We start from the raw sequence: 27684 nt of genomic DNA on the forward strand, positions 1-27684 counted from the left end.
TCAAACTTTGAAAATGCAGAATTATAGCAAACAAATACATATGGCAAATGCTAAAATTAAGAATATCTTGAATTTTTAATGGTATTATCACTTTAAGAAAGAAAGCAATGTAATATTGCCAGTAGGCTTTGTGTATTGAGAGGACATGTAATCTTAGAAAATTTCCTTTTTACATACGATACTTAATTTCTGCAGAATGATTTGGCAGGGAAAATTGGTGGAAAGTCAGACCTGGCAAAAGGTAAAATTTTCTTTTTAAAAACTGAGTAGTATTTCATTGTCTTTATCCATTCAGTCTTCAATAGACACAGGCTAATTCTCTCTCTTTGTTATTGTGAGAATGTTGCAGTAAATATTGGAGTGCAGATATATCTACAAAGGTGCTGACCTAATTTCCTTTTATGATAGTTTACTTTGATAGATCATAGGTAGTTCACTTTGTTTTTGAGGACCCTTCTTACTGTTCTCCATAGTGACTGTTCTCATTTACATTCTCACCAACAGTGTACAGGTGATCCTTTTTTTGTACATCTTGATCAGATTGTCTTTTGTGTTTTTGATAGTTAACAATACTGACATGTGAGGTTATACCTCTTTGTTGGTTTGATTTGCATTTCCCTAATTAGTGACAGTGAACATATTTTTCATATTTCTGTTGACCATTTGTATGTATTCTTTTGAGAAATGTTTACTTTGGTCTTTTGGCTCTGGGTTATGCCTAGGTCCTGGGTTGTTGGGTTTGGGCCTGGCTGTGGGCCTAGGCCTGAGCCTGAGTCTAGGTCTGTAGAGGGTAGCCTGATGCTGGGGTCTTTTGGGGTGGATATGGAGTCTGAATCCATGGAGGTGGGCCTGGGCCCTGGGTCCATAATGACTGACCTAGAGGCTGAGACTGCAAGGGTATGCGTGGAACCTGGGTTTCAATCTACTTTCTTTTTCTTTCACTCCCATTCCACCTCCTCTCCCTTCTCCCTTTCTCTCTCCCTCTTGTGGTGCTGTATCACTGAGATTACACTCCCAGCCTATCTCAGTCTGTTTTCTGTTGCTGTAATTGAATACCAAAGGCACAGTAATTTATTTATTTTTTTAAAGAGGCTTATTTACTTTGTGGTTCTGGACATCTAAGAGCATGGTGCCAGTATCTGCTTGGCATATGGTGATGAGGATCTTTCTGCCAGATCATGACATGGTAGAAGGCATCACATGGTAAGGCAGAGCAATCTCGTTCAGGCCTTCCCTACTTATAAATCCATAGCCTCATTGGATTAAGGTCCCACCCTTATGGCCTAATTAAACCTTTATTATTTCCTAGAGGCTCCACTTCCAAATACCATAGTTGAATTAAGTTTCTACCCTGTTAATAATTGACAGTGATTATTCAATTTTAATATGAGTTTTGGTGGAGACATTTGAATCATAGCACTGGTTTCTCACTGGGGTAAGCCTGGTGCTGTGGTCCCTGGCAAAGCTGGATGCTCACTTAACTCTACTTCCACTTAAAAGGTGTCACTCCAGGCTGTGCTTCCCAGGCTTTGAGTAAGGTAATGTAACAATGTCCTTTCTACCCTCTTCAGTAAATCTTTTCTTATTTTTGTGCTTATACTCAAGTGCTGCAATCTCTCACCTAGATTCTTTGGCTTTCATATATTTCCTGTATGAATAGTTGTTAAATAGATTTTTCTGCAAGAGGGTGAAAGCTGAACTGTCTTATTCTACCATTTTGCTTACATCACTGCTTTAGAGGTTTTTTTAAAAAAATTTTTTAGATGTTGATGGACCTTTATTTTTTTCATTTATTTATATGCGGTGCTGAGAATTGAACCCAATGCCTCACACATGGTAGGCAAGTGCTCTACCACTGAGCCACAACTCCAGTCCCCTGTAGTGATTTTTAAAGGGAAAGATAATGATGTTCTTGACAGAGATTATTATGATTTCTTTGGCAGCTCTTTAAAAAGCTATGTTATTCTCACTTAGATGTAAATACTATCTTCTTCTTGTGCTTGTCTTCAGTGAATTAGAATGTGTGGAATAGAGAAAAGATTAAGTACTTTGGTTTATAAGAAATTCTTTTGATCGAGGCTTCTTGTTTTTTGAGTATTTGACATGGTCTAGTATTGATATAATAATGTTGTATGTGGGACAACTGCAAAAATCTCAGTAAATACTTAAATAAATGTATCATGCATCTATGAGTTGTATGGGTGGTTCTGCTTCAGGCTATGCATCTCTAGATTGTCTTAGGTGAGTGTGATCCATCTGTCTCTTTATGTGGCCCTGGTTATAATGATTGTGGCTACCTAGGTTATATTCTTATGATGATATCAAAAACAAGAGAAGGAATCCTAGCTAAGCAGCACATTTCAAGTTTCCCTCTGGACTAATGTTTGGTAGCATGCATTGGCCAAAGCAAGCAAGATGATAGAGCTGAAAGAGCAAGGGACTAGAAGGTATGCTTACATACCCTAAGTGCATACACATTGCATATGTATGGTTAAGACTTGAGATCAATAATTTAGTATGACACAGTGCCCAACTTCTGTCATGCAATTATGGTTTTAGATACTTTCTGGAGGTTTATGATTTTTTCAGTTTTCATTTCCCCTCTTTGTCAGAGGGAAAATACCAGCCCTCCCTTGTTTGATGGTTCACAGATTGTAGGTTTATAAAATAACAAAACTTTTTGTGAATTTAGAAGAAATGGAAATGAGAGAACTTAGGAGAGGGATCTTAAATGAATCTTTTCTAATTCCTCTTTTACTTAAGTATTAGCAACATATAGTGCTATTTATTTATAAATGTAAATTTCTTATGGAATAAATATTCTGTAAATAAATATCTTTGCACAATCATAGCCAGTGAAATTTTTTTGCACTTAGAAGTTTGAATTTTATTCTAAATCAGGTTAGTCTAATTTTGATTAGTTGAAATCATTAATTTTATGTTTAATACATAAAAGGGATGAAAAGACATTGATTTAATTTTCTGATTTATTTTATTTTGTAGTTTTTAAGAATGGGCATGATGTTTTCTACCTTTTTAGTTTCCATTCATGATGTTTTGTGAATGAAATTATGAATTATGTGTTAGGTTTGTTCAAACCCCTGCATTTAAAAATAATTCCAGATAGATCAAATTAGTCCCTTAATTGTAAGGCTGTGGCTTGCAGAAGAAAAGCTTCCCAGTTTCTCTGCTTCTTGTATGAAAGATACTGTGTCCTTGATCTTTTGTGGGAGTTTAATTGGAAGAGTTAATCATTTGCTTTATGTTGTTAAGACTTTATGTCTGGGGTCAGTATTTGTTAATCTAGTGTTATAAGTGAGTAGGTGACCATACATCTTCAGCTCTGGCTAAAAAGTGGAAATGTAAGAAATGTAAAATTCTCAGAAAATAGGTAACTTTTTATTCTTTAATGGTATTGCTTATCTCTGTGGTAAGGGGATATTATAATAATAACTATGCATTCAGTTGATTGAGTTTATGCACAGCTGAATTGAGTATGTGACGAAATCTTATAGTAACATTGTGGTTATGTGGGTAATAATCTCTATGGAATTTGTTATAAGTCAAGAATTTGTCCTGATTGTTTGAAACTATTTGTGAAACTGCTTTGATACATAACTTTTTTTTTCTTCTTTAGCCCCTTTCCTATGTCATCCTAATCTATGGATACGCTATGGTGCCGTGGGATTTATCACAGTGGTAGCCCATCAAATAAGTACAGCTGATGTCTACTGTAAACTGATGCCTTATCTTGATCCATATATTACCCAACCAATAATACAGGTATACATGTTCTAATTTGGAGTCAATCTTCCTTACAAAAATGTGTCTCTTAAAAATAAAAAGACTAGACTGATTTCTTCTTCTTTTTTTAGTTTTTAAAAATTTAAGTTGGACTATAACATCTTCATACTCCTTTCAAGCTAGTTAATGTTCACGGACCAAGCAACCTTGATAGCTGAGAAAAGTTCAAGATAATATTATGTCACACATAATATAGTGTGCAGTAGTTCATGCTTTATTTTCTTTACATAATGTAAAATATGTGTTCTTAAAGTGAAAAGTATAACTGATTTCAGTCAAGTTATCATTTATAATAAATTAGTATGTGTGTTGTCTTTCTCTTTCTCTCTCTCTTTTTACCAGCACTAACTGGTTCTGGTTTCTTTTTTAAAAACCTAATAATAATGATTCCCTTCCCCTCCTTCTAGCCTTATTGTGTCTGGTGATAAACTTTGAATCTGTCATTAGTGAAAAGCAAATTTATTTGATTATCAGTGTTTATATCATTCATCTTGTTGGGCAGCTAACTATAAAAATAGATATCTAACTTGAATAGAATACTGAAGGATGAGTCTGGCTGTTAAAGCATCCTACTTTTACTAAAACTCCATCTTCCATTTGGAAATTTACGTGCTTCTCTGGTTTGTTATGTTTTTATATCAGTGAGTCTTTCCTTTGGTTGAAAAAAGTGACATTGGATATACTCTGTCAAATAGGAATCTTTGGCTGTGCTGTGTCGTCAGTTTTATTTTCAGATTCATCCATTTCTGGGGATCATCATTCTTTATTTCATAGAGTTTGTAGAATTGTTTTTCAATTTGTGTATATATAAGAGCAATTTGTATATTTGGAAGATGGTTAACACTACTAGTAAGTATGCCTTTTCATTTTAGATATTTATTTATGCTCTCTTGGAAATCAGGGATAGAGGTGCCTACTCCTTTTCATGAGTTATTCTATTTATTTTATTACTGTTTTATATTTTGAAAGCAGGGATCAGGAATAGAGAGTAAGATTATCCATTTGCTACATAAATCTTTCCTTTTTACAGTTTGGATTAGATAAAAGATAACCTTTAGTGCAAGTTTCCACTGACCAACTCACTAGCTAATTGAATAAATCTAAAAAAGATCCTTTTTGGTTAATGTTAGTAATGCTAATCATTTTTATTATATGCATCAACAAGGAATTTTTTTTTAATTTTTAGTTGTAGATGGACACAATATATATATATTTATTTATTTTTATGTGGTGCTGAGAATGGAACCCAGGGCCTCACGCGAGCGAGGCAAGCGCTCTACCACTCAGCTACAGCCCCAGCCCCGGAAAATATTCTTAGTGATAATAAAAGGAAGAATTTTATGATATCTATGGAGAGAGCATATAAGAAATATTAATTAAGTGGTTGAATCTGTTGGGAAAATGTGGAAACTGAAGGGAAGACCTGTGGTTACTTATCATCTCTGGTTTTGCATTTATGTATTAGACCTCTGAACTGCAGGTGTTTTTTAGATCTAGAAAGTATTCTGTCATGTTTGGATCTAGAAAAGGTTCTTTTGACTTTCTGAAAAATTTTGGCATGGATATTTATTATTAGTCTTTGAGCATGATAGACAGAGGTGTATTTCAGTGGTAATAGAGAAAAGTAAGAAATACCTTAACCTTTAAAGCTCACTACTATTCTTTTTTCTTTTGCAAATATTGCAAATGTTGATATCTTTCATTTTCTTAGAAAATAAATACCTGTATTAGCTTACACAGGTTGTATTTAACTGAATCTGAAAATAAGTATTTTTCACTGATTCTTTCTATTTTTCTAATATAGATTGAAAGAAAACTTGTCCTGCTCAGTGTTTTAAAAGAGCCAGTAAGTCGTTCTATATTTGATTATGCTTTGAGATCTAAAGATATTAGTAGCTTGTTCAGACATCTTCACATGCGTCAGAAGAAACGAAATGGGTCTCTACCTGACTGCCCTCCACCTGAAGATCCTGCCATAGCACAGCTTCTGAAGAAATTGCTCTCACAGGTTGTATCACCTTTCTGAAATCTTTTTTTTTAAATTAAATACAAATTTAATAAAATCTTGAAGCATTCACTTAAGTATTAAAAATGTTTTTGATTAGGTTACATCATAACAAATGAAAATAAATATGGCAAATATGCATTTGCTTTGGTACCTGTGCAGGTGACTATAAGGCATTGGGTTGAACTAAATAAAGAGTTATAGGAAAACTATTAAGTTTCTTTTGTGATTATTGGCTAAGTAAATGAGAAAGTAAAAATAACCTTAGATTTAAGTAATATTCTTGATTTTGTTTTATATTTCACCAAAATATAGTGAAATCCAGTTAGAAGAAATATTTTAAAACATATACACAATATGTAAAAATTTCGTTTCTTTTCAGTCCACATTTTTATAAAGTTCTTATTGTATACAAAAAACTGAAATAACTTGGATTTAGAGTATATCTTTTAATAAATTGCTACATCCAAGCCTGTGAGTTTGGATCAATTAACTCTTTCTTAGAACTAGGAAGTAATCTTTATATTTTACTTGGATTTGGTAATACAGCTTTAGAAATATTAAGTCTATATTTAGCCTCCTCTTTTATGAGTGATGTGTGGGACCCAGAGGGTCAAGACAGGAATAAAAATGGTCAGAAGTAAGGCAGATACTGAGGAACTACGTTAATGATTATCTTTAATTCGGAAGAATGTTTTTGGAAAGAATATTTGTCAGTCATCTCTTGTCTAACAAGAAAAGAAGAAGAGAAAATGCATTCATTTTCTAACTAATTGTCTTGGGTGAAAGGAGGGAGCAAAAAGAAGCAGGTCTCATGGCCTTTCTTTTTTCTGCTACCTGCTGTTTTCCCAGGCATTCCCACTACTGCTCTTGTCTCCATGCTAGCCCTTATTACTGAGTACCATGACAAAAGCACAACCATCCACTGGCTTCCATTCTTCTGAAATGTTGGGTGCTTGGTATATTTGTCATTTAGGCCTTCATTTGAGTGGACAAAAGAGGAAAAATAAACCTGTTTTATGTTGTTTCTGGTGATAATAACATTAGAAGATTCATAGCATTAGAAGATTCATAAACATTAGAAGACTATACTCTGTTCAAGGGACAGGCATTGCTAGTAGAAGGGAGAGCAGGATCTTCTGGGATCCTCAGAAGAAACAACAGCAGAGCAACACTAGCTTCCATTTTTGGGAAGACCTGCTGTAGTTGTGCATTTCATATTTTGTGACCTAAAAACAAACTTGAACAACTTATTATCCCTGTATTATAGATGAAGAAACTGAGACACAAAGTAGTTAACTTGCCTGTGTTTGCGCAGTACAATAAGTTTCAAAATTGGCATTGGAACCTAAACCTGTCCAACTCCAAAGCACATGCTCCTACACTATTCCATGTTGTCTCTCATATAAGATAATCAGGACAGAAAGCTAAGATTGAGAAGCAAGCTTGGGTTTTGTACAGACTTAGGATGAAATTCATGTGTAGATCATGTCCTCCAGCCCCTTGCAGGACTTTTTTTTTTTTTTAAACTTCATCCTTTTTGGTATCTATACTACCTAAATTTCTTAGGATTACTAGCAGAGGCTTAGAGCCATGGGAGCCCTTGGAGATAGGAATTGAATTATTGTTCCTAATGTCAAGGCTGTACAGATAATTTTTTTCAGCTTTTGCAAGCAGTAGCTCTATTCATAGTTTTGTTTTTGTTTTGTTTTAACTTGGGGTTTAACAGTTTTTTGGACAGCTGTGTACTTGAAATATATATGGGTAACATAGGCTTTTCTATCCTTGCATTGTTCCTATAGGAAAATATGTTCAGAGTTCCAGTTAATAGACTTAAAATACTTAAAATACACTTCTGGAACATCATTCTTATGGGAGTTGGACTCCAGATTTTCAGTAGGACTTACCATCAGGAGATGACACATGGCAGGGCTGATTTTAGTTAGAGCTCATCTACAAGAGCTTCTGGTTTTATTTGTATCCATTTAATCAGGTGCTAATAAAGAATTCAGAGTGATTTCATTGCTTGTGTAAGAAAATGAAATTTTTAACTTTTTAATGGATTTTTAATTTTAGTAAATTTGAGCAATATAAATACAAACATAGAATTGAAAAAGTATAAGAAGATATGTGATAAAATGTAAGTTTTCCTCCATTCCCTGACCCTCAGCCATCAGTTTCTTTCTCTGTTGATGTGAATTTTAAGTGTTGGGTGCTGAATACCTTTATATAGTGTTGAGTTTGTTCTCTCATACAATCACTGGGAATTAGTTTCATCCTTTTAAAAACCTTACTTTTAAGCTTTGTTAGGCCAGGTTTAGAGCAAGCTTTAGTTGGCCAGGTTAGCCCAGCTACTGACAGTCTTTGTGAGCACGATGCTCTGTGTATATTATATTCTTTCACTTCTGGCTGCTGAGAACATGGACTATTCCCAGCCCTGTGTTCTAGGAATCATTTGGCCTACTGTTCTTTCCTGTTGCTCTTTTTCTTCTCAGGTATCTTCATCACACACATATAGTTTTTGAAGCTCTCGCTCTGGGCAGATCCCTCTTCATTTCTCTGCCCCACAAATTTTAGCTTTTGTGGCGTTCTTGAAGTCTGACCTGTCTCTTGAACCAGATGTTTTGTACTCTTAATTTCTTTTCCAGAGCCATGGCCTGGAAACACTCCAGGCAGTATTCTGGAACAGTAATGGGACTCACCTTTATCTTGGAGATGCAGCCCTATTTTCCCATGCTTGAAAAATGTTGTTTCATATTTTTGTCCAGTTTTAAAGTTGTTTAAAGTGAGAAAGTAAATCTGGTCCCTGTTACTCCATCATGACTAGAAGCAGAAGTCTGTGGGTTGTTTATGGGCTTGTAGTAGTATTGCTCTGTAACTTGGGCTTAATCTCAGGTAGAACAAACTCTCTTGGCTTTATTTCTTATTCAAGATTGTCTTAGCTCTCCTTGGTCCTTTACATTTTCAATATGATATTTCATATCAGCTCTGTTGGTATATTGTTGATATTTCATTGAATTTATAGGAAAAAATTAACGTCTTGGCAGTATTGATTTTTTTCAGTTCCTAAACATGGTATATGTTTTCATATTACTAGGTCTTATTTAATTGGTCTCAGTAATGATGTATGTCTTATTTTGCAGAGTTTTATACATCTTTTATTATAAATCTTTGGGTGTTTGATTTTTTTAAACTGGTATTTTTTTGTTTATAGTTGGCATATGAAAAATTTTTTATACAGACCTTATATCCAGCAAACTCATAAAACTTATTAGTTCTAATAGTTTGCTTATGTATTTCTTTTGAGTGTAACTTCTTAGTCACATAGTGTGTGAATATTCATTTTTTCCAGTTTAATGATTTTATTTGCCTTCTTTAAGTCACTGAGGAGATCTTTAATAGTATTAAACAGAATTGATGATAGTAGACATCCATGTTTCTCATCTCAGAGGGAAAGCTCTCAACATTATGCCAGTTAATGTGATTTTGCTACTGATTTAACTTTTAAAATTATTTGTTTATTTATTTGCTTATTTGTTTGGTACTGGAAATTGAACTGTCATGCTCTCCTACTGAGCAATACCCTAGCCCTTCTTTAAAATTTTGAGATGGGTGTTGCTGCATTGCTGAGGCTAACCTCAAACTTGCAATCTTCCTGCCTCAGCCTCCAGGTCACTGGGATTATAGGCATGCACCACCATGACATGTTTTTTTGTTTTTTGTTTTATCTGTTTGGGTACCTGGGATTGAACCCAGGGTTTCTTAACTACTGAGCCATATCCCCAGTCCTTTATTATTATTTTTTTTTAATTTTGAGACAAGGTCTTTTTAAATTGCTTAGGACCTTGCTAAGTTGCTGAGGCTACCTTTGAACTTGCAAACTTCCTGCCTCAGCCTCCCAAGTCACTGTGTCAAATGTCTTTTTTAAATATACTAAGATTATTGTATGGGTTTTCTCTTGTATTGTGCTAATATTTGGAATAAACATAATTGTGTCATTGTGTGTGTGTGTATGTGTGTATATATATGACTTTATTATACAAATCATAAATAATAACTATATAATCTATAATTTTGTAAAATGTTTTCATGTATATCGGATTTACTTTGCTGATACTTTATTAAGTATTTGTATATTTAGGGTCATGGACAACTTTATCCTATAGTTTTCCTTTCTTGAAATATTCTCTTCCCTCCCTCTAGTATTGGGGTTTGAATTCTGGGGTGCTCTGCCACTGAGCTTTATCCCCAGCCCTTTTTATTTATTAATTTGAGATGGGTTCTTGTTGAGAGCCACAGCCAAGGGGCCCCAGCAAACTTCCAGCTGCCAGCTGATGATTGGCTCACAGCGGCCCCAGCAACTTCTAGCTGATTGGCTCCTCTTCGGTGATGCTCATTGGGCTGTTTCCCCGCCCTTTCAGACTACAGAGCTGCTCATTGGGGGACTTTTTTTTGGCTCCGCCCACGGGACCCAGCCAATAGTCCTCAAGAGCAGGAGGAGGGGGGGAGGTGGAGAGGCTTGTGAGAAGCACCTGGTGGCAGTTGGGCTCTGAGGGTTTTTCCTGAGGAGCTGTGTGGTGTGGTGTGTGGTTCTAAAAATAAAGTTCGTTTCTTTTGACAAGTGGCTCCTGAATTGTGCCCAGCCACACTGTGGCAGGTTCTTGCTAAGTTGAACAGGCAGACCGCAAACTTGATTTCCTCTTCCCTCAGCCACCTGAGTTGCTGGGATTATGCTGTGTGCCATTGTATCTGCCTCTTTCTTGAAATATTCTTGTCTGCCGCTTCCCTCTCCTCTCTCAATGGTGCATTACTAACATTTTTCATTAAGATATAAATCACATACCATGCTTTTATGGTACACAATTCCTTGGTGTTTTAGTGTATTCACACAGTTGTGCAACCATCACCACTGTTAAATTCCAGAATATTTTCATCATCCCCAAAAGAAACCCCATGCCCATTAATCCTCATTCCACATTCTCCCCTCCCACTCTGCCCCTGAGAACCATTAATCTGCTTTCTGTCTCTATGGATTTAATTATTCTGGACATTTCACATATGATCATACAACATTTGGTGTTTATGTCTGGCTTGTTTCAGTGGTCTTAATGTTTTCAAGGTTCCTCTATATTGTCACATGTATCAGTACTTCATTTCTTTTTATGGTCCTACCTTTTGTTGACTAAAACACAGACTGACAAAAAGAGTAGAACTCACTATACCTGTAAGCTTGTCCTTTTGACCAGAATTTTAGGAGGAGAAGTGAAAAGAAACTAGAATGGTGGGTTAATACTGGTTAAAAATTGGTCAAGGATTCCTTTATGATTATTATGCTTAAATATAATCTTATCCCATAATCTTAACTTTCTGTCCTTTCTAGGATTGGTTTGTGTCACACTGTGCAAATGAATTGTGAATATTGCTTTAAACCATAGTGGGATTGTAGCTAGAGGCCTTAGGGAAACTGACGTTTTATTACATGATGTATTTTATTTTATTTATTTGTATAATAAAGATATACTATAGAATTCTGTGGATGGTTGGAAAGAAGAAAATGCAGAATGGCCACGTTTACCTGAATATTTAACTTGTTTATTGAATTAATTATTTAGATTATTAGTGTTTCTTGTCTGCCCCTTTCTTAATATCTTTGGTGGATTAGTGCATTAAAATTTCCCTATAACCTTACAATGTGGTTGTAGGTAATTATCTGTACTTATAAAGGTACAGAGAAATAGAGAAATTTCCAAAAATGTTACATTTGCAGATTAATGGTACTAGAATTTGAATGCAGGCATTCTGACCATAGCTATTATGTAGGATGGTCCTGGGTATGATGCTAGCATTAGTAGTTCAGCCAGAATTTCTGTCACTTCCTAATGTAGAATGCTTTAGATAGATATCAGAATGCCTTCACCTACAGTCTTTCTCTCTCTTTTTTTTTTGTTCTGGGGATTGAACTCAAGGGCACTCAACCACTAAGCCACATCCCCAGCCCTAGTTTTGTATTTTACTTAGAGTCAAGGTTCTCACTTAGGGTGCTAAGCACCTTACCATTGCTGAGGCTGGCTTTGAACTTGCAGTCCTCCTGACTCAGCCCCCTGAGCCACTGGGATTAAGGTGTGTGCCACTGCGCCTGGCTCATTTAGTATTCTCAACACAAACAGGAGCAAGGTTGAAGTGATACACTTTCTTTTGCTTCATATTGTATGTTCATAATTTTTGTTTAGATAATAAATGTTTGTTTATTCAACAGTTACAATTTTAAAGATTTACTGGACATCAAACTTTGTGTAAAGTTCTTTGAAAATGTCAAGGATGAATTTTTTTATTGTTTTTTTTTAGTTATACATGACAATAGAATACTATGACATAATTATAAAAGCATGGAATATAATTTGTCCTAATTCAATTTCCAATATTTCCTCTTCCCCTCCCTTCCTCCCACCGCCTATTTTCTTCCCTCTACTCAACTGATTTTTTTTTTTTTTTTTTAATTAGTGCCTTGTGGAAGTACATGATGGTGAGATTCACTATGGTATATTCATGTATATACATAGGAGGGTTAGGTCAGATTCATTTCACTGACTTTATCTCATTCGTCCCACCTTCCTTTCATTCTCCTTTTTCTATTCCTTCTGATATTTCTTCTTTTCTTTTTCTTTTTTTTAGTCCCCCTGCCCTTTATTTTGGATTAGCTTCACATATCAGAGAAAACATTTGACATTTGAATTTTGGAGACTGGCTTATTTTACTTAGCATAGTTTCCAGTTCCATCAAGGATGAATTATATTTGCTGCCATTTAGGAAGAAAGCTAAAATATAAATTATAATACAAAGTAGACAGTGCCCTAAAAGAGAGTTGTGGGAGATTCCAGTAGAGATATATTATTCATTATTAATAGTTGTTTCTCTTTTGTTTTCTTACATCATTTCATGATTCTGATTCTTTTTATATTAAATTGGGTGGTTCTTGCTTCCTTTGTTAGTCATTCTGAGTCCTGTTGTTACGACTTTTGAAAATAACTTGAAATGTATGGTTCTATTTGGTTTAGGGAATGACAGAGGAAGAGGAAGACAAACTTCTGGCACTGAAAGACTTCATGATGAAATCTAATAGAGCAAAAGCAAATATAATAGACCAGAGCCATCTTCATGATAGTAGTCAGAAAGGTGTAATTGACTTGGCAGCTTTAGGGATAACTGGGAGACAAGTTGATCTTGTTAAAACCAAACAAGAACCAGATGACAAACGGGGTTAGTACATTTGTTTATGTTTGTCTTACTACTTTATCTTGTTATTATATAAGAGTTGTTTTTAGCTAATTAATAATAGAATAAAAGCCCCATTTTCCAGATAGAGAACTTTCAAATGCAGTAACTCCATTATTTAGTAGGGAGATGCTGGGGAGGAAACAAGAGGAAATGAACCCACAGTTAAAAGATTAAGTGACCTGTCCAATCACAGTAGGGCCTTCCAAAGTTATACTTTTATAAAGTAATGTTGCCTCTGTGGAAGTGTGTGATTGAAGGTGAAATTCTATTTTTTAATCCTTTAACCACCAATTTACAGCCAGTAGTCTATGTAAAAAGAAGTAAAGTTTTCTACTTTGTTATTAGTAAGTGATGCCCAGTGAATTTAAAAGGATAGCTTTGTTATTAACAATTAAATAAGAAGAGTAGAGGCCAGAGAATCCTTAGTCATTTGAAGTTTTTAAATTTGGAACTTACAGATCTTGATGACATTGACATTGATTGTATGAAGTTTGTAAGATTTTGTGCATATTCATTTCACTGATACATTGACTACCAAGTACATGCCTTTAAAATTTCTTCTGTTCTAGTATCAGATTTTGAGGATAGCAAATGAATTATATTGAAATGAAACTCTAGTTGCCAAATTTAGGATGAAGTATTTGTATCTTAATGATTTACATCCATAATGTATAAATAACTCATAAAAATTAATAAGAAAGCAAGTACCCCAAAACAAAAAGGGTGAAAGATTTAAGCAGACTAGTGATAGAACTGAAAGGCAAACATATGAAATGGTAAATAATAAAGTACATGCAGATTAAAACAGTGAGATGCTCCTTTCTTCCTGTGTAATTGGCATAGACCAATGATACCCCAGTGTTAGCAAAATTATAGGGAAGTAAGCATTTTCATACACTGTTGAAATTATAAATTGAATATATTCTTATTAGAAGGCATTTTAATGTTAGCTGCTGTAATTTAAAATGTCTTTCCTATTTGACTTGTTTTCAGTTCTGAAAACTTATCCTAAGAAATATTGACAGGCATGTGAAGAAACATATATAAATAGGACTGTTCATAGAGAAAGAAAAAGGAAGTAATATAAATATCTGTTAATAGAGGAAATAGTTAAGTTAATTTTCAAGGCATTTAGTTAAGGAGGAGAAAAGGCATGTTTTCCAACAGTATGTATTCTGTTTTTACTAAATAATATGGATAGTATATTTTTAAACTATAAAGTATCTGAGGTCCTGTTAGGACTTTGCATCAGGATATTGGAATTCTGGGGAGCAATTCACAATATACTTTGGTAATGCTAGAACTTTGTGTTACTTAATATATTTTTATAGTTGGATAAAGATAAAAATAAAGGATTTCTCATCTGTAGACAGGAGCTAGCTACATAGCAATTGATTTTTTAATTTCTTCCCTTTTTTTGTTTATATTTCCCATGTAACTGATATGGGAGTAGAGAGGGCATGTACTGCATTGTGGTCAGTGACATGAAAAAGTTGTTTTTATTATTGTTTCTTTAGATAAAGTGGTTACTTTGAAATTGAGCTAGCTTTGGGAAACTAGAAATAATTAGGACTAATTGTTCACAATCTTGGAAGCTCATTTGTTCCATCTGTTCTGGAGATGAAGGGAGATTTAATGAGTTGAAACATATATCCGAGTGAAGTGGAGATCCAAAAGAACAGATAGGATATGAAGTCCATTGCTGCCTTCCTTCCAAAATAAAAGGAGGGGTGTATAGTAAAAACCTATTTTGGTTTTAAAGGCCACCTTCAGACAAAACTATTATGAATATATTTTCATAGCTAGAAAACATGTAAAACAAGACTCAAATGTAAATGAGGAATGGAAAAGCATGTTTGGATCACTGGAACCAGCGAACATCCCACAAACCCTGCCTAAAGGAAGTGACCAGGAGCTGATTCAGACTGGGAAGCCTCCAGGACGATCTGAGTCCTCTGCAGGCATTTGTGTCCCTTTGTCAACTTCTCCACAGGTACCTGTCACCTAGGTAGAAGTTTTGGTTATTTCTTTGAATTCAGTTTTGCTATTTTGGATGTTTAAAGCCTGTGTACTTTACTGGAAAAATCAATGTGGTGGGCTGTAGTTGTAGCTCAGTGGTAGAGAGCTTGCCTAGCATGTGTGAGGCACTGAGGTCGAGCCTCAGCACCACATAAAAATAGATAATAAAAAAGATATTGTCCATCTACAACTAAAAAAATAAAAAAATCAATGTGGTGACTTGTCCTGTAGGGAGAACTTACTTCTTTCTAAGATGGGTTCACTAATTATAAGCCAAGGAAGAATCTAGTTAGTAAAATCATCAAAAAGGTCTCATTTAAGAGTTGTTGACAGAGGGGCTAGGGATGTGTCTCATGGTAGAATGCTTGCCTAGCTTGCATGAGGCCCTGGGTTTAATTCCCGGCACTGAAAAAATAAATGAACATAAAAGATGTTATGAACTGTGATTACAGTTAGGCTACAGTTAACCTTTTAAATCTTTTTTAATTCTCTAGTGTAACATAGTAGTAAGAATACTTCTGGGAAGAAGTCCCAAATTTTCTGTGTGTGATACATGTGATAATTTTTATATATGTCTAATTAGTTTGTAATATAAAGTAACTCTTCCCTAGTCAATCATATTTTAAGTGAAAAATATCCATTGAAACAGACTGATAAATTGAAATTCCATATCTTATTTTAACTTAGATTACTAAAAATTTTTGTGTAATGTTATTTTTGTGCTATAATATGTTTTAATGTAATGGAGAGGTTTAGAAATATAGCATTTTAAAACAAAAAGAAATGTAGCATTTGTAGTTAACTGTAGGTTTTCATTGAAAAAATGTATTTAAATGGATTTTAAAATTGGTATATTAGCAAGAATAAAAAGTTGGTATACACATTTATAGAACATTGGTCCATTTTTATCATCACATATACTTGACTTAGGACATAAATACGTATAATTCTATTTATTTTGCAGGTTTCAGAAGTAACAAATGTCCAAAATAAAAAACCAGTAATACAGGTTTTAAGTAGTACAGTTTTACCATCGACCTACCAGATTCGGATCACAACTTGTAAGACTGAACTTCAGCAGCTCATACAACAAAAGCGGGAACAATGCAATGCTGAGAGGATAGCTAAGCAGATGATGGAAAATGCTGAATGGGAGAGTAAACCACCACCACCTGGTAAAAGTTCCAGCCTGGGTGCCTAATCTTAGAATGTAATGGAGGAAGCTGATACAGGTTGAGTGTCCCTAATCTGAAAATCCAAAATCTTAAACTCAGATTTTGGATTTTGGATCATTTCTTCTCATGAATTTTTCATGGGAGATGCTCACATATACTTCCAAAATCTGAAACATTTCTACTCCCAAGCATTTCAGATAAAAGATATTTAACATATACTTTATCAGACAACATGTACTTTATACTTGACAAAGAAAGTAAGGGTAAAGCTATCACTTGGGAAACCCAGAGAAATAAGCAATTAGTAGAAATCTTAAAGTCATTATTTGTGGGGTTTGGATCTTTTTAGCTCTGAGTATAAACTTGCAGTGTCATATTTTTGGCCAGTCAATAATTTAGCTCATTTGCATTTCATTTTCCCTATTTATAGTACCAGGTTTTTACCTTCCTAGTTTCATGCTGCTTTCTCATTGAATGTCAGGCTTTTTGGAGTAAACTGCATTTGAATTCTGGAGAGTTTAACATTTTCATCTATTAATATTCTACAAGAAAAAGGTATAATATTTAGAAAATTGTTTTAAAAAGAAAACATATAGACCCCCCCACTTAGCAATTATTAACATTCATATTTTGGGAAAATACTTCCTATATTCTGAGTTCTAAAAGAAATTTAGAAATAAGATGAAAATGTGGCTCAGCCATGTTAACAGTCATGCCCCATTATAATGTGGCAGAGTTACTCTTCATTATTTGATTTGTAGATTTAAAAAATGATTTTCTGAATTTACATCTTAATAAAAATTTAATTGGAAAACTCAGAAGAAATGCATAGTATGCTTATGTGTAGACTTTTAAAAATTATGAATTCTTACAAGCTTTTCATGTGGATCAGGGAAGATTCTGGTTGAGGTTAGTGATTTAAAGATTTAGAAAATAAATTTTTTAATTGGTAAACATCATCTCTAGTCATAAATATTCTAATTAAAATAAATATCCTGGAATATTTAACCTATTTCTGTGATGTAAGTCAATATTATTTACCAGCCCAGCTAAAAAAACGGAAAAAAGCCCATAAACAATTTACTTTTATGATATAATCTGTCTTTATACTTAAATGGAGTTAAGTTGTACATTTTATTTGGTAACCAGAGAAAATGTGTCAAATTTTGTGGCTTAAGAAATGTACAGTGACTATTGTGTTGGGATCTTAGTTTTTTCTTTCCACACCTGAGCGGTTGTGTGAAATTGATTTTCTCTAGAGGGAAATGTTCATCCTAGGCTGGAAAGTTATCTAGACTTTATTACCAAGTGTTTTTTTGGTTACTTTCAAATTTAGTTATATTCTTCTTAAAAATCACATTCACCTGTTCCCACACAAGTGACCATTGAGGTTCAAGGGGAAAACATTTTGGTTTTTAATCTTAGATTACATCAGATTTGACAATAGTCTTGGTTTCATTTTTGTTTCTTGGTGAAAAGAAATGATTTCTAAAATAGCATTGTTGTCACTTAGGCATGTTGTTGACACTCCGTACAGTATGATCTTCAGCTTAGCTTTCTGTTTTATTTTAAAATAAATAATATTGAATATTATGGAATGTTATATTTGATACAAAAAATGGTTAATGATCAAACATTGAAGATAGTCATGCAAGGAGGGACCTATGCTAGGTACTGCAAGTGTTTCAGAATGGTAAGACATGGTTTCTAGCCTCAGGGAATTTATAGTTTGGTAGACAGAATTAATCAACCCCAAAGGAATATATAAATAATGTAGAAAGTTATAGATGTCATGAAGTAAGTACTGTAAAGTCCATAAACATTTTGAGGCTATAATTTATAATATTATTTATATTTACGTGTTTATATCATAGAATACAAGATTGCAGGTGGAGAGGGAATCAGCCAGCATTGGGATATTTACTGTACTGTAGGGACAGTGCTGGACTCTTAAATATATCTTGTTTATTCATATTTCTACCCTTTGGGTTAAATAATACGCCTCTCATTTTACATTTGAGGAAATTAAAAGTTCAATGAGTTTTAAGTAGCCGAAGGTCACACAGTTAAGGTATGGTGGAGCGAAGTTTTTGAGACTTTGATGCTCAGGCCACTTCTTCTCCTGTGCCTCCTATGCTCTAGGCTAAGAAAATCATTTCCCCATGTTACTGGATCAGAATTCAGTGCTTTTAGGAGTAGTAAATGACTGTTGTGCCCTCTCAGATTCTGGAAAATGACTATCTGTCATAGTTCAGTAGACCACTCTGTATTGGCTAGCTATCAGTACTCTTTAAGTTCTTAAGCTGATTCTTGGTCATTATAGCTCAGAGTAAGGGTAAAATTGTGTTTGTAAACTACAATTTAAGTTATACTCCTTTGCTTTTTCTTAGGGTGGCGTCCTAAAGGGCTACTAGTTGCACATCTTCATGAGCACAAATCTGCTGTGAATCGAATTAGAGTCTCTGATGAACACTCACTTTTTGCAACATGTTCAAATGATGGCACAGTGAAAATCTGGAACAGTCAAAAAATGGAGGGGAAGACCACTACTACTAGGTAACCATATGATCAGGAAAGATCAGTTTATTCATTCAAATCAGTAGATACTTATTGAGTGTTTACTCTATAATTAGCACTGTTTTAGGAGCCAGGGCTATGTCATTGCTAGATGGGCAAAAATCATACTTCTGTGAGGTTTACCTTCTAGTGAAAGATGACAGTCAGTAAAAAATATAAATAAGTAAAATATTGTGTTAGATGGTTAAAAAAATGTTATGGAGGAAAAATACAGTAGGAAAGGGAAAAGGGAATGTGATAGGGGTGGGATAGATAGAATTTTAAATAAATTGCCAGAGAATGCCTCACAGAGAAAAAATGACATTAGAGGAAAGCCTTGAAAAAAGTAAGGGGAAGAGCTATGAGGATAACTTGGGGAAAAATGTTCTAAGCAGAGGAAACAGTGATTTCTGTGGGCCTGAGGGAGAAACATTTGGGGTGTGTGCGAGATAGCAAAAAGGCCTGTGTAGCTGAAATAGAGCAAGGAAGAGGAAGAGGTGGTGGGTGAGGCCAAATTAAATAGGGTCTTGCAGGCTGTTGTAAATGTTGTAAGCAGAGGAAAGACATGATCTATGTTAGATGTCAGCACATTTACTCTGACTGTTGTGTTAAGAATGGATTGGTGTAGGGACTGGGGTTGTAGCTCAGCGGTAGAGTGCTCGCCTCGCATGTGCAAGACCCTGGGTTTGATCCTCTGCACCACATAAAAATAAATAAAATAAAGGTATTCTGTCCAACTATAGGGGAAAAAAAAAGAATGGATTGGTGTATATATACAATGGAATATTTTTTCTTTTTATTTATTTCTTACATACATGACAATAGTGGAATGCATTACATTCATAATTATCGATTCACAGCACAATTTTTCGTAACTCTGTATAAAAAGTATATTCACGCCAAATTATGCCATTATATATGAGCTCTCTCTCTTTTTTTGCATTACAATTCTTAATACACCTTTATACTATAATTTATCATATCTCTATATATAAGGTATGTTGACACCAAATTCACATCTTCATACATGTATTTTTGGAATATTACTCAACCATAAAGAAGAATGAAATTATGGCATTTGCCACTAAATGGTTGGAAATAAAGAATATCATGCTAAATGAAATAAACCAGTCCCCAAAAACCAAAGGCACAGTGTTCTCTCTGATATGTAGATGCGAACCCACAACAAGGAAAGGGAAGATTAGAGGTTCACAAAAGAGAATGAAGGGAAGGGAGGGGGGATGACAATAGGAAAGACAGTATAATGAATCGGACATGTCTTTCCTATCCTCATATATAAATACACTACTAATGTAACTCCATATCATGTACAACCACAATAATGTGATCCTAATTGGAACAAGTTATACACTTTCTATGTATAATATTTCAAAATATACTCTACTGTCATATATAAAAGAATAGATTGAAGAAGGGCAGTATAAAAGCAGTTAGGAGTCTATATATTAGTAAAGCAGAAGAAGGTAGCCTGGGTCAGGGTAGTAGCAGTGTAGCTAGTAGGAAATTCAGATTCAGATTCTGAATATTTTTGAATGGTAGAGCTGTCACAGTTTGCTGAAGAGATTAGATGGTGTATGCAAGAGAAAAGTAAAAAACTGATGGAATGGCCAGTTAGGAAAACAAATACTGTACCATTGTTCCACTGCTATAGACAAGGAGATAATTTATGACTTGAAATTCTTAAGACTAAATATGTACAATATAATTTAGATACATATGATTATTGTAATTATTTTAGATTTGTACAACTTTATAGTTATATACCTCCTTGTTTTACAGTCTGTCTCCACTCACTTTTCCCTCTGTCTGTGTCTTAAGTTCCACTGTATTCTTATTTGTTTTTTGCATAGTTTGTTCCCAAAAGAAAGCTACTAGAAATCAGAATTGAATTGTGTCTACATTAAAAGGATGTGGGGAATCTCTGGTGTTTTTGTAATCAGTTCATTGACCGTAATTAATCATAAAATCAACAAACAACAAAATATCCTTGATAATTAAAATAGTTTTAAAATTTTATTTCTTATGTACCATCCTGATAAAATTTTGTGCTGATTGGGTGTTTTTAAAAAAGAATTCTGTGTTTTTGCACTATGATTTAATTTTTATATGTATTATATCTTGGTCAGAACATAAATTAAAAGTCAATAAAAGAATCCTTAAATCTATTTAGCATTTTAAAATTAACATTTTATTATGAAATTATCAAACTTAGAAGAAAAGTTGAAAGTATTTCATGGTACTTGCCACTCAAATTCTTTAGTTAATAATTTTACTGTATTTGTTGTGTCTTTTACCTGTTCATCTACCTCTTATAAGTCCTGTTTTTTTTTGGTGCTGGGAATTAACCCCAGGGCCTCAATGCATGTCAAGCATGCACTTTACCACAGAGCTACACTTTTAATTTTATGATTTCAATGCATTGCAGGCATTAGTATATGCCCTCTAAAAACTTCAGTATGTATATTATTAATGAGAATTTAATATTTATGTGTATTTTTCTGATATGAAATATATATACAATAGTATATAATATGATATAATGTATATACAATAGTATATATATATATATACTTAATAAAATATACAGATCTTAAGTGAACCATTTCATGAATTCACACAAACACATATATGTCTACAACTGCACCCCTCTCAAGATACAGACTGTAACCATCATACCAGGATGTTCCCTTATGTCTTCTCCCATTAAATCCCTTCATGTAACAATTCTTCTACTTTTTTTCCCCAATCACTATTAGCATTTTGATTAACATGTTAAACACTTACTCTGATAATTGTTTTCCAGATGGTTCTTTGCTATTATCATCAGTTATGTTAATTGTCCCTTTTATTAGGAGGATAAGTTTAATTAACATAAGTAAATTTCTCAAAAATGAACTTGGAATCATGTTTACATTACAAAAACACTTCTTAATTTCCAAATGATTTTCATCAGAATCATGCCTTCTGTATCCGAGTGTCATATGTTAGGCAGTAGTATTCCAGTGTCAACATTTCAGACAGTTGGTATCTCCAAAATTTTGGCAATTGAGCCTACTTTATAGTCTTTGGGAAGTTTGTACTGTGATTAGGAGATGGATCTCTTCTGGAAACAGTTGTTCTCTTACTTTGATGTAACACTTGCTGTCTTGTTTGTGAATGCACTGTGCCTTGTTTTGGAAGGGCTACATCCAAGTTCCAGGGTAGAGAAGAGGGCAAGGGAACAGAATGTATTACTTTCACCAGATGCCTTCATGGACTCCTGAGGGAGGAGGATGCAATCATTATTGCCATAGCCAAACACGGAGCAGCCGTAGTAGAAAAGACTGGTGAAACTAGTGTACTTTTTTGTTACTAATATGTTATGACTACTGATACCCCTCCTAGCGTGGAGGGGAGTGCATTGTGTTGGCTAACTCCTCATTCCCAGCCCTAACTTTTTCATTGAATTACGATTGTTTATTTATACTACTTGGATCTTAGTTCTGTCCTTATTTGAGTTGAACTTTCAGTTTGTTTTGTAGGGACTAATTCTTGAAAAATTGCTATTCTTTAAAAATTTGCACAGATTTTTCAACAGATTTTTTAGTATTCTAAATTATATTTTCCATGTATTTTTCTTGTACTATCTTATCTCTGGCTCATTTTAGCTTCTCAGTTTTAGGGGCGATTGATGAGTTTGGTAATTATTGACATTGAAGTTATGCTGCAATATTTAAGTGGAGTTTTGACAGAGTAAAGAGTTAGAACAATATAAAGGGTGCACAAGGAAGATGTCAATGTTAGGGTTAGGGTCACATGTATTGGAGTCATTGATAGTATTGGAAGCCAAAGTTTTTGAGTGGTCTGGCTACTCTGAAGGGAAGAGTAATGAGGCTTGAACCTCAGAAAATTGAATTTTTGGGTTAGGAACAGAGGGGCCAGAAAAGAAGAGAGAAGAAGTCATTTGTGTTACATCATGAACTACATCAGAAGAGAAAATTTTAAGAAATGGACTCTTAGGCCTCTCTCAAATGCAATAGAAAAGCTAAGTGGCATAACATCCTAGTAAGAATATCTAGGTCTTCTTACATGGTGCCCCCGGTGGAATACAATTGATGACATCTTCCTTGGAGGGCTTTTGGACAACATACATGATACTTCTTTATGATGTACACATCCCAAGGAAATGTAAGTATAAACCCAGATGTTAGTTTTAAGACTGTTAGACTGCCTACTTTTAATAGTAAAAAACTAGAAACAAACTAAAGGTTCAGCAGTGGGGATAAAATGGGGCAAGTAAGTGATGATGCATCTGTAAAACTGATATGGGAATAAAATATTTGGTATGAAAGATATTGAAATATTATATAAAAAAAATTAAGAGTATTTGAAGTTTCTGTTTCTGGAATGGTAGAAAGGATCTTCAAATATTGCTCCTCCATAAAAGCAATGAGAACACTGGCAAAAAGTCAAGAAAGTCAGTTTTCTTAGAACTCTGGAAATGAAGTCTCACAATCCCAAGAGTGTTTAACCAAGAAAAATAATAAGAACAGTGAGCCATGTGGTGTTTAGCTTAATTTCACCCCCCTCTACCCAACTTTGTGGTAGCCTTGAAAACAAATAGTTTCATAACTATGGTTGCCATGGAAAGTAGCCCCTTCATATTCACTTGAGGGCTCACAATGGCTTTGGAACTCTCCAAAAGCCTCATCCCCAGATAATTGTTGCTATTTAGCTTCTTTGTTGTGTGAAAAGCCCCTTTTGACTTCTCTCACACCTGTTGTTTGAGAAAAACCTCTTCACAGGGCATTTGTGAAAATAATCTGCATTGCCAGGCATGGTAGCACATTGATGTAATCCTAGTGACTCAGGAGGCTTGGACAGTAGGACTGCAAGTTCAAGGCCAGCCTCAGCAATATAGCAAGACCCTCAACAATTTACTGAGACCTTGTCTCAAAATGAAAGATAAAAAAGACTGGGATCTAGCATAGAACTCAGTGGTAAAGCACTCCTGGATTCAATCCCCAATACCAAAGGGGAGATAAAAAAGAGATAAAACAGAAAATAATCAGCAATGGCAGTGACCTAAGGTAGCATTACTCAATGGACATAACAAGAGGCTGACAAAAAGTCAGTAAGTAAGATGTCCCTAGGGGTCTTTGAAAAGTTTTGATATATTCCTGGCCATATGTATGTGCAGGGTTGCAAACATGCCTAGGAGATAATTAAAAAGACTAAATTCTCACCTCTGGTTGACTTTGAAATTCAGGAAATAAGGCAGGAAATGAAGGCTAATATAGAGTTGTAAAACATTTCATGGGTTGTAGAAGATGAGCCCAGACACAAAACTCTCACTTAATGGCTCAAGGCATTTAAGGCAATGCCTATTCAGTTATTAGACAACCATTAAGCTTACTGAACAGTGACCTCATTATTCACACTATGAAGAATACAAACTTTACAAAATTAACCCAAAGAACATCATTAAACAGAAAACAATGGAATCATTATGTTAATTTTGAATGTCTAATTTGAATAAAATAATTAGAAACCATGTAAAGAAGCAGGAAAGATAAAATATACATAGGAAAAAAAGGTAATCAGTGCAAACTTGTATCTCAATATTCCCAGACATTGGATTTGCTAGACATAGACTTTAAATAAACTGTTATAATTATATTCAAAGAACTAAAAGAAACCTTGTTTATGTTTAAAGAATTAAAAGGGGGGTTGGGAATGTAGCATGTACTAGAGCACTTGCTTACCACGCACTGGGCCCTGAGTTTCATTTTCAGCATTGTAAGGAGTAAAGTTGGAAAATAAAAAAGGAGAATATGAAAACAATATCTTGCCAAAAGATAGTATCAATAAAAAGAAATGGTAAGTAACCAAGTATAAATTCTGGAGTTGAAAAGTATAATAAATAAAATAGAAACTTCATTGGGCAGGCTCTACCATGGATTTCATCTGACAAGAGAAAAAAATTCAGAGCATTTGAAGATAAAACAATTGACATTGTCCAGCCAGAGTTACAAAGAAAAGGACAAATGAACAGAGCCTTAAAAACTTGTAGAGCACCATCAGTCATTCCAGTGTGTACATAGTTAACAGTTGTCGCTTGGTCTCTGTGGGGGATTAGTTTCTGGACCTTCTGTGGATACCAAAGGCCGCAGATGCTCAAGTCATTTATATAAAATGGCATAGGATTTGCATATACATTGTCATGTCCTCCTATATATCTTAAATCATCTCTAGATTTACTTATATCTAATATGATGTATAGGCTATATAATAAGTAGATTCTATATTGTTTAGGAAATAATGACAAGAAAAAATGTATATGCTCAATGTAGACATAGGTTATTTTTTTCCTGAATAATTTTTATTATGATCAGTTGGATCCACAAATGTAGAACCCATGGATACAGACTATTCTGTTGATATCTGTTAGATCAGATTGGTTTGTAGTGTTGTTTAAGTCTTCTGTTTCCTTGTTCATTTTATGCCTACGTGTTCTATCCGAAGTCAGGTATTAAAGTCTCCCACTGTTATGGTCAAATTGTCTGTTTTTACTGACTATATTTGAAGTACTAGCTGAAAACTCCCCAAATCTGATAGAAAACATGAATGTGTATATCTAATAATTCAGTGAACTTCAAGTAGGATAAAATGAAAGGAGATCTACTATCCGGACACATCATAAGCACCTATTTGAAAGACAAAGAATCTTGAAAGCAGTAAGAGAAAAGTGTCTCATTGCCTCCAAAAGATTAACAAATGATTTTTCACAGAAGTGACAAAGGCCAGAAGTCAGTGAATGTGGATGACATATTTAGAATGTTAAAAGGAAGACTGTCAGTTAGTAATAAATATCTAGTAAAGTTGTCCTTCAGAAACAAAGGAGAAATGAAGATACTTCAAGATAAATTGAAAACAAGAAATTTATTGCTAGCATATTTTCCCTACAAGAAATACTAAAAGGAGTCCTTGGTACTTAAATGGAAGGACATGAGATAGTAACTTGAATTCTTATGAAGAAATAAAGGTGAATAGTAAAGGTAAACATAAGTAAATATAAAGAAAGTATGAATTACATATAAGGTATGATTTACATCTGACATTTTGCTTTGTCTTTGTCTTATGTGTTTTTGTTTCTATTTTTTTAAATTTGCTATATGCTTTTAAAAGACAGTTTCATAAAGAGATAATTATAAGCCTAGGTCAATGAATTTATAACACAGCTATATACGCCCAATACTGTATGATGATAGTTAAACAGAGGAGTAAACATTGGAGCAAAATTTTTCTGTATCAATATTAAATTGGTTTTTAATCTGGTTGTTTTAAGATGTTAATTGTATTTCTCAGGGCAGTTACTTAAAATAACTTAAAAACTTTCAGTAAAATTAAAAACCATAAAAAACAAATGTTATGCTAGAAAATGTCTATTTACTGCAAAAGAAGGTAATAATGGAAAAATAGAAGAACAAAAACAAATAAGACACAGAAAATAAGCAAAATGTCAGATGTAAATCATACCTTATGTGTGATCACACTAAATATAATCATAAGGCTGAGTTGGTAGAAATGATGAAAAAACCTTCAATTATATGCTGTGTACAAGAGACACATCTTAGATTTAGAAGGCACGAGTAGGTTGAAAGTAAGAATTGAAAAAGATACATCATGCAAATAGTACTTAAAAGAGAGGTGAAGTGTCTATATTAATGTCTGATAAAATAAATTTAAGATAAAAATTGATCCTAGAGAAAAATAAGGATATTTTATAATGATAAAAGCATCAGTGTATCAAGAAGACATAATCATGAAATATATGCATCTAACAATATAGCCCCAGAGTACATAAAGCAAAAACTGACAGAATTGAATAAAATAAGGCAATTTAATCATAATTGGTTAATAGTGGAAGACCCACTTTCAATATGGATAGGACAACTAGATATAAAATCATCCAGGAGAAATATAAGTCACATATCTGGTAAGGATATGTTCCCTAGAATATATAAAAAAAAACTTTTACAACTCAATAGTAAAAATACAAATGACCCATTAAAAAAGCAGACAAAAGATTTGAGTAGATGTTTCTTCAAATAGGATCCATAATAGTAAGCTCATGAAAAGATGCTTAGCATAATTAGTTGCTTAGGAAACCCAAATTCAAACCACAGATAGAATTTCACATCCACTACAATGTCTATAGGCAAAAAATATAATGCGTGTTGATGAGGTTTTGCAGAAATTTGATGCTTTATATATTGCTGATAGGAATGTAAAATAGTGTAGCAACTTTGGAAAACAGTTTGGCGGTCTCTCAAAATGCTGAATATGGAGTTAACTTTATGGCCCCACTGTTCCACTCCTAGGTATACCTAACTCAAAACAGAAAAATCTATACGCAAATGTTCTTAAGCAACATTATTAATATTAGCCAAAAGATGGAAACCAGCATGTCCATCAGGTGATGTATGGATAAACAAAACATGGTATATTCATACAATGGAAAATTATTTAGTCATAAAATGGAATGAAGTATTGATTTATGCTATAACATGGAAATGTTTTGCTGAGTCAAAGAAGCCAGTTCCAAATGCCACATTTTGTATGATTTCATTTATATTAAATGTCCAGAGTAGGCAATTTTGTAGAGACAAGAAGTAGATAGGTAGGTCTCACTTGGGTCCCAAGACTAGGAGCGGGGAGATTTTGATATAACAGCAATGAGTACAGAGTTTCTTTTGGGGATGATAAAAATGTTCTGGAATTAGATAATGTTGATGATTGTCAAACTTACTTGTTATAAATCCCTTTAAATAAAGGGTGAATTTTGAG

The 27684-nt window shown here is 34.0% G+C and overlaps 1 protein-coding gene across 2 annotated transcripts in view; it reads left to right on the top strand.

The window, feature by feature from the left end:
* Pik3r4 (phosphoinositide-3-kinase regulatory subunit 4) overlaps nucleotides 1–27684 on the top strand; it is a 73036-nt gene that overhangs the window by 24431 nt on the left and 20921 nt on the right. For both annotated transcript variants that reach the window (XM_027933829.2, XM_027933830.2), the window contains exons 9-14: nucleotides 3638–3783; nucleotides 5609–5812; nucleotides 12865–13066; nucleotides 14887–15077; nucleotides 16068–16278; nucleotides 18669–18834. In XM_027933829.2, the coding sequence (XP_027789630.1) occupies nucleotides 3638–3783; nucleotides 5609–5812; nucleotides 12865–13066; nucleotides 14887–15077; nucleotides 16068–16278; nucleotides 18669–18834 (1120 nt within the window). The remainder of the gene's footprint in view (nucleotides 1–3637; nucleotides 3784–5608; nucleotides 5813–12864; nucleotides 13067–14886; nucleotides 15078–16067; nucleotides 16279–18668; nucleotides 18835–27684) is intronic.

This window comes from Marmota flaviventris, chromosome 8 (genome assembly GCF_047511675.1).
Source record: "Marmota flaviventris isolate mMarFla1 chromosome 8, mMarFla1.hap1, whole genome shotgun sequence".
Classification (NCBI taxonomy): domain Eukaryota; kingdom Metazoa; phylum Chordata; class Mammalia; order Rodentia; family Sciuridae; genus Marmota; species Marmota flaviventris.